Source organism: Gobius niger (assembly GCF_951799975.1).
Source record: "Gobius niger genome assembly, chromosome: 8".
Classification (NCBI taxonomy): Eukaryota; Metazoa; Chordata; class Actinopteri; order Gobiiformes; family Gobiidae; genus Gobius; species Gobius niger.
In genome coordinates, this window is record NC_136859.1 from 30,306,234 (window position 1) to 30,325,021 (window position 18,788).

Here is an 18,788-nt window from a genome sequence, read left to right on the forward strand (position 1 = left end):
CTAAAAGTGGTGGTGCACTCACTGGCTTCTCTCCGGTCGCGGTCCTCTCCGATGCCCCTGTCCCCTGCCCCGCCCGCCCCCAGCCCCCCTCCTTCCCGCTCTCTCTCCCGGTCACCCTGCCGCCTGGAGCACGTCCGCTTGCGTCGCCGTAGTGACGGGGGTGTCTTCGCGGCGTCGGGGCCCACTGGTTCACCTGTCGTCACCACGGAAACCTCGGTCTGTAGAAGCGTCTCCAGTTTGGACACTTCGCTCTCTGCCACAACGACAAAGACAAGTGAGATGAGGATCAGGGAGAGGAGGTCTGCATCGCTCCGTGAATCAGAGAAAAGCTCAACCTTTTTTCCACACCTGACTGCTCAAAACTAGAAAAATGCAGCTCAGAAATCGGATTAAACGGACAACAATGCAAACATACTCGCCTGGTCTCACTCATTCTCACATTACAAAGGCACAAATGTAAACAAAGTGGTATTGTATGCACTACACTCCAAACATCATTCACTACACAGGCGTAAAATGACCCGTGAGCTCAGCGGGACAAGAAAACCTGCCTGCTTTAATTGTTCTTTGTGGCGGAGAAAAAGAAAAAGAAGAGCTATTCCACTTGCACAGGAGACGGTGGAGTCATGTGACCTACCCATATGTCTGTAATACTCTTCGATGCCGCTCCAGGTGTTCTTTTCGATCAGCGCTTTGACCAGGCTCCACGGCTGCTTCCTGTAGCAGATGTTGGAGGAAACCCTGTGCAACGGATCAGCAAACAAGCCACGTTTACACACAGGAAATTAAAATCTGCAGCATATCATATTACTTTATCCATTATTTCAATTACTTTATTCCATTCCCCTCCACAATAATATCTAATCACCTGGTCTGACAAAGAGACAAATCGTTTTTTTTGTTGTTGTAGAGGGAGAAGGTTTCAAAATGCACATGCAGGCAGGGTTTTTTCTATACGTGAACATACGAGAATGGTGACCTCCTGTTTAGGCAGGTACGCTACATTTATTCAACTGAAGCAGTAGTTTTAGCAAGCAGTAATCTGTAGTGTAAGGTTACTTTAGTAATACTTTGAAGTATCGTCCAAAGCAGGGGTGTCGAACTCGGTTTTGTGGGTCGAAATTCAGCCCTGTGGCCTCATAAATAATAACGGCTTACACTTATTGTGCTTGAGCCTGTGTCACACGTTTCTCAAAGTGCCACAGCTGCCCTAGGGTAGACTGACCATTTATCACATGTCTATAATGTGCTGTTTATATCCTGATCTTTTATTATGTCAGTGCCCTCTGCTGGACACGTGTGGAATTCTTTCCTTTTTTTTTATTTAAGCTGCCCCCTAGTGGCTGGAGTGAGCATTCTGGTTATTTCTTTAAAATATCATAACTCCGCACAGGAGCTAGAGACTTACTTTTTGTCCCTACACACTCAGAAATTTAAGCTCTACAAAGGGCCACTTTAAAGGGTCGCATGTGGCCCAGGGGCCTTGGTTTGACACATGTGAGCTAAAGCTTTATGAATGAATGAAAAAAAACAACAACAACGTTATAACCATCATTTATCATTTATCTGCATTTATCATGTATTGTTTGGCAAGAACTTGGACACTATTTTGATTATAAAACTTTAAAAGATTTTTTAAAAACGTTTGGTTAATATTATTTAAAGTAACGTTACTCATTTTCACTGCTGTTTTGTCATGTACCTGAAATAATTGTGCAGCGTTTTGTTCCTGTGCAGGGGTAGGAAAGTTGGCGCCACCGAGGGCCAATTTTCATTATTGCCAAAACATCACCATTGTAGCCTAAAGTAAAGAACTAAATAAAACTTCTGTCACTTCTGTATTGTATTTTCCACAGAAGTTTCAATTGAACAAGCAGTAGATATGCTTTCAAGACTGAAATCATGACAGCCCTATAACACTGACTTGAACACAACCTACCAGTGGAGAATCACTGTTTTACATGATATAAGCAGGATGTTCTGCAAGGAAATTTCAAAAATACAGAAATCTCAAAAATACAGACACTATTTCTCACTTTTTGTTGAGTATTAACGGGTATTTGATCTCTTATTTGTATAATAATATTACTCTTGGGGGCCAGAGGTTCTGTGTCTGTGCTCGAGGGCTGGTTTTGGCTCCCTGTATGGTGTCTCTGAGTGTTTTAAAAGGTACCCACAAATAAAATGTATAATTACTATTTCTATAAAAGTCCTTTAGTGTGTAGAGCGCAGTAGAGCGTGCTTGCATTATTAAACCTCCATAATAATATAAAAAGACTCTTCCCCTAAATCCCGTACCGTAGGCGGCTCTTGTGTTTGCTGACGGAGGTGAGGCAGTAGCGGTGGACCGTGTAGAAGTAGTCCTGGTACGGGATGCCTGAGGTGATGACTTCAGAGTCCACCACGAAACACTCGCCTTTAGCGCTGTTCTTATGCAACGTCTGCACACACAAGCACAGAGGAGTGATCATTGCGGTTCTAGACACACACCATAATCCTGGATGAACCTTTTTAAGCATTTCTGGGCAGTAACAGAGGAGGGAGGAGTATCGGACTGCTACGCTGTACTTGCTCTTTATAATTTGATGATAATCGCATTGACTGTAATTATACAAGGGATAAGAAAAGTGACACAGTTACTTTCTTTTTACGGGGTAAAGAGTAGTCCGGCAAGATTAGAGAAAGCGTAATTTTTCACATCCCATCTGCTATCTACTGATTTCCAGCTCTACAGTGTGACTCCTATTTTACTTCATTAAGTAATCTTGAAATAAGTGACATTTTCTTGATATAGAAAGTACTTTTGTCCTTGATTTGAGTCTAATTTCAAGAAATCTGTCTACGGGGCAAGATATTTACACCCTTAAAGAACGATAAAACAACAACAACAGTTTTATTTCATCTCGTTTTGAGTGCTGTAATTTCTCTGATCTTAACTTAAGTGTAAATATCTCCACGGACAGGTTTCTTGAAATTAGACTCTCAAATCAAGGACAATATTAGTTTTTGCATTTTTTTGGGAAAATTATGAAGGGAAATGTCAATATTCAAAAGCAAATTGGACACAACAAGCAACTTTTTAGCAAAACATGTTGTACAATATCAGCCAAAACAGCAGTTAAATGTGATTCAGACCCATGCAGTAAAAATAAGAGCAAAGGCATTCATTTCCAAATTAAGTCAGATTTAAAACCAGCTGCACACATTGAGAGTACAACTGGGAAACACAGCTTAGCTCAAAGATCTGGTATGACAGTCACACTTCCATCTGAAACCATTTCTTCCACAGTGAATGGAGAGTTTAACTGAGCGATTGGTACTGACCTGAGTCTCCACCACAGGGGCGGTTTTGGGGCCGAGGGGGTTGTTGAGAGCAATGGTGTAGCTCAGTACTCGACTGGTGCTCCCTGTGCTGCTGTCCTGCTGCCACTCACCCACCGACAAATCTGAGCAAACAGGCAAAGCTTCATGTTACGATGCAGACAGAGAATATAAAAAAATGAAGGTATCCATATGCAAATGAGGAGCGGAGTGAGGGGAGCAGAGGTGCAGGTCTGCGCTGCACCATGGAAAAAATGTTCTAATTAGAGCAACACATTGTCCCACAGTGAAACAGGGCCTCACAAAAGGGTTGGGGAAAATACCCACATGCACACGCTTTACTTTTCCACAAATATATCTACACAAAATTGGAGTATGTTAAAAACAAGAAGAGACTAAAAAGTAAAGATTTCATGACAGAAAAGAGGACAAAGGTTTTTTTTTTAAAATAGGGCCACTTTAAAATAATGTACATGAAGTCATAAAAGTACAGCGAGCTCAAAAGCAGCCCGCCAAGTAGAACTGCCGAAAAATGTGACAGATGGCTTTCATCCTGTAACAAGTTAGCACAAGCTCTCGCTGTACCTAACGGGAGGTAAATGGAAAGTCAAAGAGAAAAGGCATTGAAGTGTTAGCGTGGCAGGGTGTTAGTCAATGGCTGACGCACCAGTGAAGTGTCTCTGGGAAAAGAGGTGCTGGATGAAGTGAGTGTCTGCAGAGAAGAGCAGGTCGTGCAGCTTGTCCACGCTCATGCGAAGCACCGAGTTTATGTGGCGTCGGCCTGCCAGGTCGGTGCAGAAAGACTCCACTTCACCTGCGACATATGGAGGACAAATTTGTGTTATTCCAATTTTATTCATTCAGGCTGCAGCACATACAGTATCATAGGCCTCTTTTCTTGCATTAATGTTTCCATAAGTATTTGTCCAATACAGAAGATATATCAGATTATGCCTGGATGAACCTACCATACATTAGGAAGTGATTCCTTAAAGAAAAAACAGTAGTTTCCGTTCAATCATGGATTCATTTGTTTTGCTACTCACTAAAATACCTCTGGCTGGTCATCAACATCTTAGAATGATAGCAATTCTGTTGCTGGGCTGTTATCGTCAACAAAATAGCAACCTGCGACACTCGACAAAACAAATCAGGAGCGGGTTGCATTGTCCGATTCAAAAAGTAAAATATATAAAGCTTTAAATGTTCGAACCAGACCAAATATCACTGAATGAGTGAACCTTTTTTGATCGGTCATTTAAAATGTGTTAAGTATTTGTTCGGTCATCCAGGCACGTTCCATAATAAAAAAAAGTGGACCAACTTCACTGAATTTGCATCGCAAGAGAATGAGCAAATCTATATTAGATTAAAGTAGGGGCGAGAACAGACCCCTGTGGGACTCTGTAAAAACACTGCAGCCGTTGCTAAGCACTCACCCTCTTCCTGTGTGTCGGAGGAGTTGCTAGGGTCCGTGGGCAGGTCCTCATCGTTGGTGATATCTAGCGAGGAGAGGTTTCCCAGGCTGGTGGCGGCGGCTGGCGGGGGCTGCATCTGATAAGTGGACTCAGACAGACTGTCCCCTCCCTCTTCTAGATACTGGAGCAGCCACAGAGTGACAGAGAGAAACCCGGAAGGTTGGTTAGTGGAGAAGAATATCAGACCACTGTCATATGACTTTAGAGTGTGGAGAGGAGCAGCCTGAGCTGGACTGGCCTCATGCTGACGCGGTATGAGCAGACATACCGCTGTAACCGGGCAATTCATGTGTGATCCAGCCTACAGTCAAACACAGCTCTGTTCATTCACTGCTGGATTTGATCTGGTCTTTAAGGGACAACGGCAGTTCAGAAATGTGTTCAGCCGCTGGCGACCCATTCAAATCCCAAAGTACAAACCAAGTCAGAGCAATAAACCAAGCAGCAATAAACAGAATATAAAAAATAGAAATACATCACGCACGTTCTGCAATTTGATACTCCTCTTTTCCTCATGTTTCTTTACTTTACATGGTCGGAAAAATAAACCTATACATTAAGATTCAATCTTTAGCACCGCAAAGGGCGCTCCTTATCAAGATAAGACTGTATTGATCTCAAAACGAGAAATTCATGTTTAATCAGCTCGCAAGAAACACTCAGGAAAATGTGCAATCAAAGAGTAAATAGAGGTATCTGACATACATTAATTAATAAATGAATAAATAGCTAGTACAAGTAGGGAAATGGCATGTAAAAGAAGAAATGACCAAAGTGGACAAAAATGTGCCTTTAATAATAATTATGAAGTGAAATACTACTCCAGTTTTGATGAAGAAGCAAAAAACAAAAGGGATGGGTTTAAATGACTTGAACTGAGAATATTTATCTTGTTCTTTCCTGATCTGACTAAGATTGCTTTGCTTGTTTGACGTCATTTCACACTGGTTCTAAGACAATCTTGCTTGTAATAAGAAAGTAAAACTGCCACTGGGATAAGAGCAATTTTCTTACCCCATTGGCAAAGAAATTAGGCAGATTAGAAAAAAAAGACAAAATGTATTAAAACGAACACCGCAGTTGAAGTTAAATAATCTTGGTGAAAGGCTCAACTACATCATGTCATCATGCAGTGTAAAACACAGTTAAAAGTGCAAAACTGACCATTTTGCACATGTCCCCTTTAAAACAGAGCATTCCTCTCAGTCAAAGGGAGCCTTTGAAAAATGACAGCACTGGACAAATTACCATTCAAAAGGAATAAAGAAAAACTGTACTGTAAGCTTAAATACTGTATTTTGGCACATTTCATAAATGATCTAGTAAGCACCTGGAGCATCAGAGAGTGAGAGACGCTAAGCAGCTTACACCCATAAGCACCTGTAATGCAATCACAATGGGCAGCTGTAAACACGGTATCAAAAAGACGACTTACAAACGAGGTAGTAGCCGAGACGGGGGCAGAGCTGCTGGTTGGACTGATGGAAATGGCGGTGGCGGGCGCTGAGCTCTGGGACGCGGGCGGGCTGGGCTCGGGCTGGTCGAGGCCGAGTCTGGATCCAGACGACGAAGGCACCTCTAAGGGCGGACAGGAGGATGTGGAGGAGGGCGACAACGACCCGCCCAGGCTTGAGGACGAGGGAGAGTTGACGGGAGGCACCAAAGCGAGAGGAGGAGAGCTGCCTGTAGAAGGAGCTGCCACCGAGCTAAGGTCCAACAGGTCTGTGACGGAGACTGACTCTTCCCCCGGCCTAAGAGAGGAACAGACAAAAGCCACACAACGTGATCCGAGGAAACTGAAAGAAACATGTGTTCAGAGGAGAGTTCGAGAATTGAAAAAGGATCATTAAGACCATGCAGGCGTTTCAATTGACTTTCACGCTGGTATTAGTGGGGCTTGGTGCGCAATGAGCAGATCACAATAACGCCCTGAACAAGTACAGTTTTAGTCACGATTTACATAATTTAATTCCTTTGTAGCCATGTTTTGTTCCTAATTCAATCATTAAATAATAATAGATTTAAGACAGTTATCGAATATTGTCATTTGCCTAAAGGGGCCTAGCTCACCGGCCTGGAGACTAGCTGGTGACCTGTTGGCGACACAAGTCACCACTGGTCATGGAGATGTCTCCGAGACGTCCCCTGGAGATAAGGTGAGTCAATAGGGAGTTGCGGTAAAAACAGGGAGACTGCGCAGAGTCATTTCAAGTCTCCACGTGGTCCATTTGTTGTCCGCAACCTGTGAGACGTCCCTGTGATGTTTCAGAGACTTATGGAATACCAATCATACAGAGACTTAACGGTGACGTCTCAGAGATGTCACGTCGTGGTGCTGTAACTGGTGCTGTAACTGTCAAAGGTGGCAGCCACGGGTGCTTCCTCTCCGGTGAGATAGACCCTTTAGCCACCAGCCATTGACAATTTTTAATAGTCAAAGAGTTAGATTGTAGATAATTATTGAATAAAGTTGAAGGTATTCACATTTAGCCCAGGTATGGTTTTCACATTGAGGATAGTTACATATTTTTAGTTTAAAAGTTTTAACGCTTGAGACATTAGTAACTGTGACAATAAAAGTAAACGGAAATTAAATACTAATTGTGTCACCACTGTTTGTTTTTTTGGCTCACATGCCTTCATCGACTGGACAGTACTATAGTGGGGATGAAGGGGATGAAGAGCATGGAGAGATAATCAGCAAACTGTCAGAGCTGAGAATCGATCTCTTGAGGCCAAGGCCGGCACAGAGCCAGTCCCATGAAACCCCTGGGCTTATGTCTCATCACGTAGTGCTGTACTTCTATAAGTAAAGTCCTTACAGTAGACCGTTCATGTGTTCGGCGGTGGGAGAGACGTAGTCATCATCTTCACTTGTGAGACCCAGCTCGGTGCCGTAACACTGGTGCACAATATGCCAGAGCTCCTTTGGCGACAAAGACTGCAAAACATCACAGCGCACATGTAAGACTTCTGTAAATACATGTCCATGATGCTGTTTTGTCATGTGATTATATGAAGTGAAGCAGTTGTGAGTTCATATTGCCGACAGAATACTCATTGCCTCATGAACTTCCAATCAATTGTCCGTGAAGCAGGATTTGGAATCAATATCATCTGACAAATTGGAGACGTGACTGAACATGCAATACATCTGTCCCTGTGTTCTCTCTGCATCAGTGACAGACATATTTCTCTCTGTCCAGTGTCCACACGGATAACTAAGCGTGTATTCAGAACCATCTACTGCAGTACCTTGTCCATCAGTGCGTTTTGCCACAGACGAAAAATCATCATGAAGCTTCGGTCCCTGGCTCCGAACGATGTGAAGAAGTGCTGCGGACAGAGCAGGAAGGACCAAAGGAAGGAAAACAACGGGAACGGGATTAGTCAGACACAATTCTTGTTTTCAGTGTCAAAGGGAAAGGTTTGAATCAGCTTGTTTTTTTAATCACTGCGGAACAGGAGTGGAGATGAGGGGCCTGACTGGACAAAAGCTGACAGGAGGGTCAGTCAGTTGCTAACACACCAGGACAGTTTAAACCCTATACTAAACGAGTCTCCTCTTCTTCTTGACTTTACCTGTACTCTACAAAAATGAGCTCTGAAGTATTAGCATAAAATCAATAGCTCCTCACAGTTATGTTTGCGTAGCGCTGGATTTGTCCCCAGGCGGAAAGAGGAACCTACAGGATTTAAACTTTAAGCAAACACTACAAAAGGCCTTGTGATTTCTTTTTTCAACATAAGATACCCACGAACCTTCTCGTTGTCAGTGCTGATCTGGATGGCATTTGGGATGAGCTTGGCAGTCTTCTCCTTGGTGAGAGAGGTGACATCTTTCAGCAGGATAGTGATCTATGGAGAAAGGGAGAAAGCAGTGTTTTTTTTATCTTAAATCAACAGAGTTATTTCCACAAAGGTTCTGTGTCCGTATCTACGAGTATTGATCTGCAAACAGAGACATTGGGCCTTATCTGACGGAGGCGTGACATGAACCACCTCTGCGGCACGTGCATGTTTGAATAGTAGTGCGAGGCGTGTGTACATAAAGCGTGCTACTCTTACAGTGGTTTCCCAGCGGAAGATGTTGCTGTAGAAACACAGCCAGTTCTCCGACAGATATAGACGTCCCTGAAGTAGGATGTCCTTCTGCAGAGCGCAAGAATAGTCTAAAAAAGAGGAAAAAGAACAAAAATACATAACAAGTCACTGCCGCTCACATTAAAAATAAAGAAAAGCGTGATTGTTATGATATACTGATATTGCAATTTTTCTAACGGCGTAAGATTTGTAAATAATATTTTAAAATCAAGATTCACATTTACACTGATGCCCAGAATACTGAATATTGAGAGAGATACTCACCAACTATTAATCGCTCCGTATCAGGAAGCTTTTTGAAAATTTTGCGAAAATCTTCATTCCGCTGTTTGTAAGTGGGACTAAGGACCTTGGATGAAAAAAAAAAAAAGGGCATGTAAACTAAACCGCTCAGAAACGGAAGTAATTAATTGTACAGAGAATACTTACATTGTACCAGCTCTGCATTTTCTAGAAAAAAACAACAAGAGACAAACAACATGTCAAAATGCTGTTGTGGAGCAGCAGGTGTGAGGAAGTCATAAGCAAACAAGCGGTTCACAAAAATGTGCTCCCAGAAAAGGTCAAAGCCGTTGGGCAGTTCACATCAGTGTCAAAGTAAACATCCTAGTCTGAGCAACATCACTATTTAGACCGCCAATGCCAACACGCTGCAAATCTAGCCGCTGATGTCTTGGTTTGTGCTGGAGGCAAATGTGCTATATTTAGACACACAACAGCGCATGGGTGCGATTTTCTTTCACAAATGCCGCGTTTACTGGATCTATGGTGTCAAATGTAGTTTACTCCACTCCAAGAAAATCATTCACCACAGCTTTAAAACAACTAATGAAAGCTTTCAACTCCAGATTACAACAAAGGCTGAGCAATTATTCAAAATGTTGTCAAAAATGTGATCTCCATTTCGGTCAATCTCAAGTTTGAAGGAGAGCGGTAAAAAAGTATAACATTCAATAAAGTCAAGATTGTTCAACAAAAGAAGAAAATTGACAATTCTTTCCATATCAACCAGCCTTACCAGTACTACTTAAACGCAAAAGAAAATTCATTTTAAATGATTCCTCTATAATCCAAACTCCACTCCAAACAACGAGCCTTTACAGACACAGGAGGCTAATGACCTGTTGATTCAACAGAACCATGCTAGTCATTACTGATCTTATATATAAAAGGAACAGGCCACCGTCTTTACATGCTGAGATATGTTCTTCTTAGACAAGCTCATTTGTAGCTGTCTGGTCTTCACGCATGCCTTCTGTCACATAAACACAGCACAGACGGCATTAGCATTTAGCCTCTCCCTCTCTCCTCTATAGCTCCAAACAAGGTGAAGATAGAAGCTTCCACGCTCTTCCACGTTTTCCCTATTTAAATATGGTTATTGTGTACATGTGTGGATTTTCTAAGCGGATAAAAATGGGAACTATAATGTGAGGCGTAATAATACTAGGAGTACTTCGACACCCGCACCGTAAAACCTTCACTTTACTGTGCAGACGCCAAAGTACTCCTGGTATTATTACGCCTTACAGTATAGTTCTTCACCTCGTTTGGAGCTATAGAGGAGAGGAGGAGAGGCTAAATGCGAACGCCGTCTGTGCTGTGTTTATGTGACGTTTGCGTGAAGACAAGACAGGTACAAAGGAACTCGTGCAAGCTAAGGTAAGAACATATCTCAGTATGTAAAAACGGTGGCCTATTCCTTTAATAATGAATCGTTTAAAATCTGCACAGTCCTATCTAATACATCATTAAATACGTCAGAAATCATGGCATACTAAATTCAAACTTTATGCAGTCCTTGTTGATTTGGTTACTCATGAGCCCATATCATTTGCAACTACAATAACACACATATTTATAGTAGAAGAGTACATGGACTCCCTGAGTGTGTACCTTGGCATTACGGGAGAAGTGTCTGGAGGCGATGGGGTAGGCAGATGAGAGGGAGGAAGCAGAAGCGACGGAAGGCAAAGGGCTGTCTGCACCCCCTCCACCGCTGGTCTTCTCTCCTCCTCCTCCTCCTCCTTCGCCCTCGCTCGTCCGGCCGCCCCCCAGGACCCTTCGGCGCAGAGAGGGAGAGCTGCCCGGGGTGCTGCGTGGCGAGTTACTGGCCGTGCTGCGGACCACAGACGAGAAACAGTGAGACAAGTTAGTTAGAGGTGGCACAAGGGTTTCTTAATACATCACCATCACAGTCAAAGGTCGATTCTACAGACTTAATGGGACAGTATAAAAGCCAGGCCGCAGGCATTTCCTCTCAAACTGCTGACTAATAAAGAAAGGCCAAGTGAGGCCAATAGCCTAATCAGCTGAATTAATTTTGACGGCTACATAACACAGACAAGAGAAGCAGTGTCAAAAATATAAAAGATAAATCTGCGGTAAGGACATTTACAAAAGGAATAAATTCAAGGGCGCTCTGATGTAACGGTGAGACTAATGTAACACTCCCGAATGCTATCTTGAATACAGCGATAGTGAAACCATTTCAACACTGTACATTCCAGTAGAGTTTACACACAAATTATAAGCTCTTTAAATCATCAAAAACAAAAATACCAAATAATAAATCAGAACAAAAACGAGGCTAAATGGATTCAATGTGGATGATCTTGACTAACACTGAACTTCTGTTTAAGTTACCATGTGTTTATTTTAGATTTGTTAAGCCAGAATTTGCAATTAACACCGCATTTAACAGTTCAATATGTGATAGAATTTTTACTTATAGAACCGCATTTCGAAATGGCTGGTTAGTCACAAGTCAGGAGTGGCTAAGGCTAGGAAAAAGGTTTGGGCATGTTCTCTTACAAGGTCTAAACTTATTCATAGACTGAAATATAAAGGCAATCACTATTTAGGTGCTCTGCTTTGTAAGTGTTTTAGAAATTCTGCAATAAGTACTTACGTTATCAAGGATTTAGCATCAGTAAATATTCTAATAACGATAATGTGGCGATGTATAGTCCAAGCAGACAAAAGTAGCCTGAATGTGTCTAATAAGTGAAACACCCGGCATGGCAGACCTGTGACGAAGACAGGTCTATAACTGTGTTTACATCAAAACAGTCTCCATGGTTCCCTCTTGTTTCTTTAAATCAGCCATAACTCCCCATAACAAGCTCTCCTTAGTCCCCGTTTGCTGAAGCTGTCAAGTGTGCTGCAGTGTTGACGACAGGAGGAGCTTAAGAAGAACCAGGACCATTATCTCCAAAGCAACTACAGGAGCAAATCACAGCTCACAAACCCACAACATTAGAGAACACACGGCAGATCTATCATTAAGTCCGGCGTCATGACCGCCTTATAGACGTGAAGGTGCGTGTTGTTGTGTGGAGCGGAGCGGTGGATGTGTGAACAGGACACGGTCAGCTGTCTGGAACTGATGTGTTTGCAGCCCGGGCTAAATCCGCCGGAGGAGCACACTGTGTGCAGACTTGACCTCAGAGCGTCCCGTCTTCATATGCTCCACTTCACCCGCAGCTCGGCTAAATACGCAGCTAGCACCCGCTAACCAAAACAAAGCGCTCCCGTCATGACAGGCGCGACATAGCGGCTCTGGAAAAAAGGCAGAAACGCACAAAAGGACAGCGTGTGTGTGGCTAATGTATGTGGTGGGCTGGGCTGGACCGAGATGCAGCCTGCTGTGGTCAGGGAAAGGCTGGGGGGGGGGGGGGGGGCTGTAGGACGGTGTGACCGGGTACAGGAGTAAACACACTGGTTCGCTTCAATTCGCACTAAATATTTCACTCCCATCGCGGACACTCACGCACCCAGTTTGTCACAGATTTTAAACGAGTTGCGTTGTAAGTGTGCACAGGGAGGCTGGTCTGCAGATGGAGCTAGCACATGCTAACCTTTACATTACAGAGGCGTATCGCGTTACTTACTCGAACATGTCGGTGTTTACAGTCCACACACGCCCGCAGATGTCTGTAATAAGGTGATGGCACTGCTGTATCCCAGCGTGTTCGGCTAAAACCAGCAGGATGCTACCGGCTGCATGTCCGCTTCTTCACTTGTTCCCTTTGCTTCGACGTGAGGAGACCACTCAGCGCGCCCATCTCTCACCGTCCCGCGGTCAGACGCTATTTCCCAATCGTAATCCGTGACCGCCCTCAACATTTCAGTCCGATCCTGGACCGGTACGGCGCCCTATGCCGCCCGCCTGCAGCCGGTCCGTGGGCTGCACGTCTCTGCGTCCATCCCTAATCCCCTGAGAAAAGCACAGAGGGTGGAGGGGCCTGGGACAGGAGGGAGGGGCGGCTCTGACTCTGACACGAGCCTAAACTGGGGGACACCGATAAGGATTATCTTCATTCAGAAGGGGCGAATGTCTGTGGCTAAAATAAGAGGCATGCTGCATGGCCATTTAGAGCCATTTGTTCGTTTTTTCACAAACACTCCAGCACAGGTACTTCTAGAAAGAAAAGAAAAAAAAGAGTGGTGCGCACTGAATGGGTGCTGCTGCCGGATGCTCTCTCATCGAATGCAATTTCTCCATCTGTGAGATCAATAAAGTCTCATCTTATCTTATCTTAGGGCTGCACGATAATAAGAAACAACGTGCGATGTGCGATACGGGTGCGCAATATTGCGATATTTTTTTGCTTCAATACGGTTTGTTCCATTCACACATCGAAAGTAATTTATTTCTCTGCAAATTGTGTCAACTTTAAATAGGAAAATAACAACTAAAAGTGAACTTGTGCGCGTTATTAGGTTGCATCGATTTTTCATTTTAGATTGAGTTGCAAAAAAATGTGTTGGTTTCGAGATTTTGCAATATATTATAGCTTCTTGCAACTCCGCGTTGTTTACCAATTATTGTGATAAGATTATTTTTTCCCAGTATATTGCACAACCGTCATTACTTTGTACACTGAGACCAGAGACACACATGTCGGATTAAGTAATCAAATATATCAGTAGAATGAGTTTGAACTCTATATCAATATAGTAAGCCAGTACAGTAACCTTCAGCTGACCAAACTGATAAGACAATTGATAAGAAATGAGACATAATTAAGCAATAATTTATTGTGTTTAAGGGTTACACAAATAGATTTTTAATGGTTTATATCACACTTAAAAATAATTATAAATGTTTAAGATGCGACACACCACAGAATGATGAAAACCATCACTTCTTTTGAAATGTTTTAAACTATTTAAAATGATATTGTGTGACAGGAGCAGAAGTCATGAACGTGCTGTATTTTAGTGCTGAGGCATGTAGGAAATGGGAGGAGACACAGCCCTTCGCTTAAATCACAGGGGTCAGGATATCTCCATCTGGAATAACAGGGCTATAATACCACAAGTGTATGTTATTATCCAAAATATGGGCACAACTGGGCTGAAATAATGTGTGCTTGTGTTTCTAGTGAAGGATATCCGTTCGTTCACGCTGCATTTTTATTTTCAAATTGAGAACCAAAGCACAGGCACCATCCCTGTGTGTACGTGGTCAGCGATTTGGCACAAAATGAATCCTATCTAGACGCATCCACCTGGCCAAAGTCCAGAGCCAACCCCATCCCTCAACCCTCAATCTGTGGCTCCATCGCTCAGGATTAGAATACATCATAATCCATGCAGCGCTCGGGCACGACTGTATCAACACCATTCTACCTCCCAGCGTGTAATCTGCTTTTATGAACTTCATCACAGGCCAGCAACAAACACAAGCCCAAGAAACATGACGCAGATACATGTTAAAATACTCCAAAAACACAGAGTTCCTCAGAAAGATCAACTGCGTTCAAGCACATTCTGCTTGTGTTAGCAGCTTCAGTCCATTCACGTAATTTCACAACATGTTAAACAACCAAATCCAATGGAAGCGTGTCAGAGGTGACATACTGTACATTTTAGATTGTGGGAAACTGCTTTGCTGACTGAGCAGATAGCAGAAAAAGTCACGTACGAACTGTGCATTTCGAGCAAGGAAGAAAACGTTTATTATGTTAGACAGATTAAGTGAAACAAGTCCTCAGATTGTTCACATAAAATAAGACTGATTACAATGATAACTTCATGGTAAATGAATACTGCAAATCACATTTGGCTGGAGCTGTTAAAAAACGATATATAACCGAATTGAAACATGATTTCAAAAATTGTTTAAAGAAGATTATAAGTGGACAATTAATAATAATTGTAAGCACGCTCAGCACCACCAACTGGGTCAATAAAGCAACAGGCACAAGGGCACAGCTGTTCATGTGGAGCACAGGACAGACAGTCGCCCTCCCACTGCCCACTGCGGAGATGCCCACAGCCCGTTCTCCAACCTGATTGGCCTCACATGACATCATCAGACCACGCGCCTCGCTCCCATAGGCCGAGGGTGATGTCATGCTCCTCGGAGGGGATAAATAGAGCCGAGACCCCGCCTCTTCCAGTCTATTTCGCTCCCTGTCACAACACAGACGGACTTTCTTTTGTTTACAGGTTTGCACGGTGTCACTGACCAGACCCACTGACATTCGCTTTGTTCAGCGTGACAGGAACAACATGTGCAATGGGCTGCGCAAGCAAAAAAAAATCCCAATAGATTTATATATACATTTTCCGAAATTACGACTAAATGTTTTGCTGGTCCCCTCACTCACCATGAATCAACCGTCCTTAATCTGGATTTTCGCTGCATAATCCTGTCCGGACTCGTCTTAGCCATTAGCTAATTAACAAAACAACGCGGCCGTCAGACCCCGTGTGGCATCGAGAAAAGAGTCAGCTCAATAAATCTGTCAGACCTGAGCCTTCATTGATGTGCACAAATGGAAGAGCAGCCACTTCAGACGTGCACTGCAGGCAAGGAGAGGAGCAAGCATGAATGCAAATGGGATGAGGGATAAGGTTTCTCTCACACACACATACACATATACACACAGGGCTCCAGCGGGGTATAATACCCTTTGGGACAGGCAGAAAAGAAGTTGTCATTTGGACTCACTCGACCTTGTACAGTTAAGCAGACTTTGATAAGGGACTAAATGTATTACAAGCCAAGAGAAGTAATAAAGTTAGTAATAAAGTTATGGTGTAAGATTAGATGTAAACATTGATAGGCTTGGTTTTCTGTTGTCCTAGATAAGAACTTTGAATTCAAATTTCTATAGTTTTGCAGTTTTTAAATGTACTTTTTAGTTGTTGTTGTTTTTTAATGGCTTTAACATATGTTTTTAGTTTTAAAGAATCTGCAGATACATGTTTTAGTTCAATTAAAAGCCACACATATTTATCCAATATAGAAAAGAAAAAGTGCTAAACTCAAAACTTCACCAGCTCGTCTCCAAGGAGATGCAGCGGGTTCGCTTTGACTACAGTTATAATAAATATATACCTATGCATTCTTTCAAATGCTTTATTTTGATAACCCACAAGCTCCAGCACGTCCCATCGCATTCATTTCCTGTGGAGATTTGCTAAGGCTACGTCAAAAATAAATATAATGTTCAAAATGTTTATAGTTGATGTCTGTGTTTATAAAAAGGTGGGCAACTTTCTATTGTACAGCTGGGAAAGTCAGCAAAGTTTATGTTGTGTTTTAACCTCTTACTCCCCACCTGAACAGAGCACATTTTCTCCAGTTTCCCAAATTGAAAAGCTCCTTGAACAAAATGTCAAAACAGCGACGAAAACGAGGACGAAAATACGACAAAAAAAGCGACAAAAACACTGTTAAAAAGTGAATAAAAGAGCGACAAAAAGCCACAAAAAAGACAGAAAAGCAAAAACGCAATAAAAAAAAGTGACAAAAAACAGACAAAAAAGTTACAAGAACGAAACGAAAACGCGAATAAATCAAAAGGCAAGGGGGAAAAAAGCGATGAAGCAACAAAAAACGCTTTCAAAAATGTGACAAAAACGCAGCAACAAGGCATCCAAAAAGTCACTATCGAGAAGCGTTTAGATTTAGGTAAAGCCGAACTGTAGAACATGTGCTCGGTTAAGGTGTTATAAGAGGTTGACACTGTGTGCAGTTTGTCTCTTTGCTAATATGACGGAGAGAGTCTCAGCTGGAACCAGGAAGTGGACATTTGCCCCTCTCTGGATTGACTTCATGCTGTGCAGAAAAGTGGACAACCCAGCTCTTAGTGCGTTTACTTTACCATGTTTATTCACCCCTGAAATATTTACTTTTATAAATCACATCTCTGTTGCGAAGAAGCAGAGCAAACTAGCAAAGACGCTTTAAATTCGGTAGCAGGTCAAGTTCAGCGACACTTCATCAAAATGTCGATACTTTGAATCAATTCAAATAGTTTTTCTTGTGTCTTCTGTTAATCACTTTTACATAACTACCCACTTAATTATCTGTGTGGTCGTCTACACCCCCAGTCCCAAACGGCCTTACCTGCAGGTGTCCCATTCCGAGTCTCTCCCCAGCAGGCTCCTGAGGGACCAGCGGGAGCGGCGGCCGGGCGAGGGGCTGCGCGACCTGGAGCCCGAGGTCAAGGGCGGCAGGAGCAGCTCTCCGCTTTGCTCCTCTTCCCGGTCCATCGGAGAGCGCGCATCCTCCTCCGCGCTGCCCCCCGCGCTCCTGGCTTCGGGACTCCTGCTCCACTGGCGCTTGATCGGCGCGCACCCCTGCTCCTCTTTGTCCTTCTTCTTCTTAGTGTGCGCGCGGCTGTGGTGGCGCGTGCGGCGGGACGGGCGGGGGCTGGGCGAGCGGGACCACGACTCCGTGTCCGAGGACGGCGGCAGGACGGTCAGCGTGGGGACGGCGATGGGCTGACTGGTGCGCCCCGGGGACGTCATGGTCATCTTCGAGGCCGGCTGTAGCGCTTCTTCTCACCTTCCAGGGCGATTTTGGCTTTTCTTCAGTTCAGCAGCACGTCGGTTTGCATCATCAGGGCTTGACATTAACTTTCTCTGGTTTAGACCTGGTTTACGCCTAGTTTACACATAATTTAGTCCACTTCAAGCCTTCTTTTGGCCCTTTACACTTGAAAAGTTTAAGAACCACTGCACAAGCCAAATTTAAATAAGCTGTGAGTTTACATATTAATTTGAATAAAATCTAGACTTCCTGTTACAAGCTCAAAAGCAAAGTTACATTTCGAGTCTGGACAGGGATTTCTATCAGATCTATGAAGAATAGGGTTTGCACCATTCGAATGCTTCTTTTTTGACAAAGTCTGATCGAAGCAGAACTACATAATAAACAAGCTTACCTCTCGAGTCTCGCGGACAATTTGGTATAATCCAAACTGTCCAGAGGGAGTAGAGGGGATAAACGTCTTAAATTTAAAATCAATCACCCAGCAATGTGGCTTCTTCAGTTCATGTCAAGCTCTGAGAAACGCATTATCGCTTCCTCTGTGAACCATCAGCTTGATCTCGCGGTTCTTCATTTTCTGAGGTCCGTTAAGTCTTCACCTCCTCTAGTTGAGATTGGCAGAGATGCTCTTACAACAACAAAGCCGTCGCCCCTTCCTTCCTTCCTTTTTTTGTGTGTGTGTGTGTAAAGTTGCTCTTAATTTCACTTCAGTTAGTTTCCAGGATTTCACTTTGAATGTGGAAATGTCCGATTATCAGAGAAGCGGCCTGAGAGGCAGAAAGAACAAAGAATCTTGCCATAAAAATGCACTTATTCACCCACAGTGTCGATAAATTACCCGAGGACAAGCCTGGGCAAAAGCAATTACAGTCAGAGTGAGAAGCATGCACACTTTTTTTGCAATGACACTATGAAATTAAGCAAGCGTAACCCGTCATTATCCTACTGTTGTTTTTAAGCCTTTGGATCTGGCAACCCACAGCTTCCAGTGAATGGCAGTGGGTGGGCTCACAAATCAAAACATACAACTAATACAACGTTGAAATAGTAAAAGAGTTTGGTTGTGACTGAATTCAACATGATAATTAGGG

At 43.3% G+C, this 18,788-nt stretch overlaps 1 protein-coding gene across 2 annotated transcripts in view; it reads right to left on the bottom strand.

Moving 5' to 3' along the window:
• gramd1a (GRAM domain containing 1A) overlaps window positions 1–18,788 on the bottom strand; it is a 28,226-nt gene that overhangs the window by 6,293 nt on the left and 3,145 nt on the right. Inside the window, exons 1-15 of one of the 2 annotated variants that reach the window (XM_079561154.1) lie at window positions 17,272–17,696; window positions 10,800–11,022; window positions 9,333–9,353; window positions 9,168–9,252; window positions 8,868–8,971; window positions 8,562–8,657; window positions 8,055–8,135; window positions 7,622–7,740; window positions 6,235–6,550; window positions 4,761–4,920; window positions 3,989–4,135; window positions 3,325–3,446; window positions 2,299–2,441; window positions 638–741; window positions 23–253 (exon numbers count right to left, since the gene is read on the bottom strand). In XM_079561154.1, coding sequence (XP_079417280.1) covers window positions 23–253; window positions 638–741; window positions 2,299–2,441; window positions 3,325–3,446; window positions 3,989–4,135; window positions 4,761–4,920; window positions 6,235–6,550; window positions 7,622–7,740; window positions 8,055–8,135; window positions 8,562–8,657; window positions 8,868–8,971; window positions 9,168–9,252; window positions 9,333–9,353; window positions 10,800–11,022; window positions 17,272–17,681 — 2,362 coding nt within the window. In that variant the 5' untranslated portion in view covers window positions 17,682–17,696. Of the gene's footprint in view, window positions 1–22; window positions 254–637; window positions 742–2,298; window positions 2,442–3,324; window positions 3,447–3,988; window positions 4,136–4,760; window positions 4,921–6,234; window positions 6,551–7,621; window positions 7,741–8,054; window positions 8,136–8,561; window positions 8,658–8,867; window positions 8,972–9,167; window positions 9,253–9,332; window positions 9,354–10,799; window positions 11,023–17,271; window positions 17,697–18,788 lie in introns of those variants that run through there. The other variant, XM_079561155.1, reaches the window with a different exon arrangement.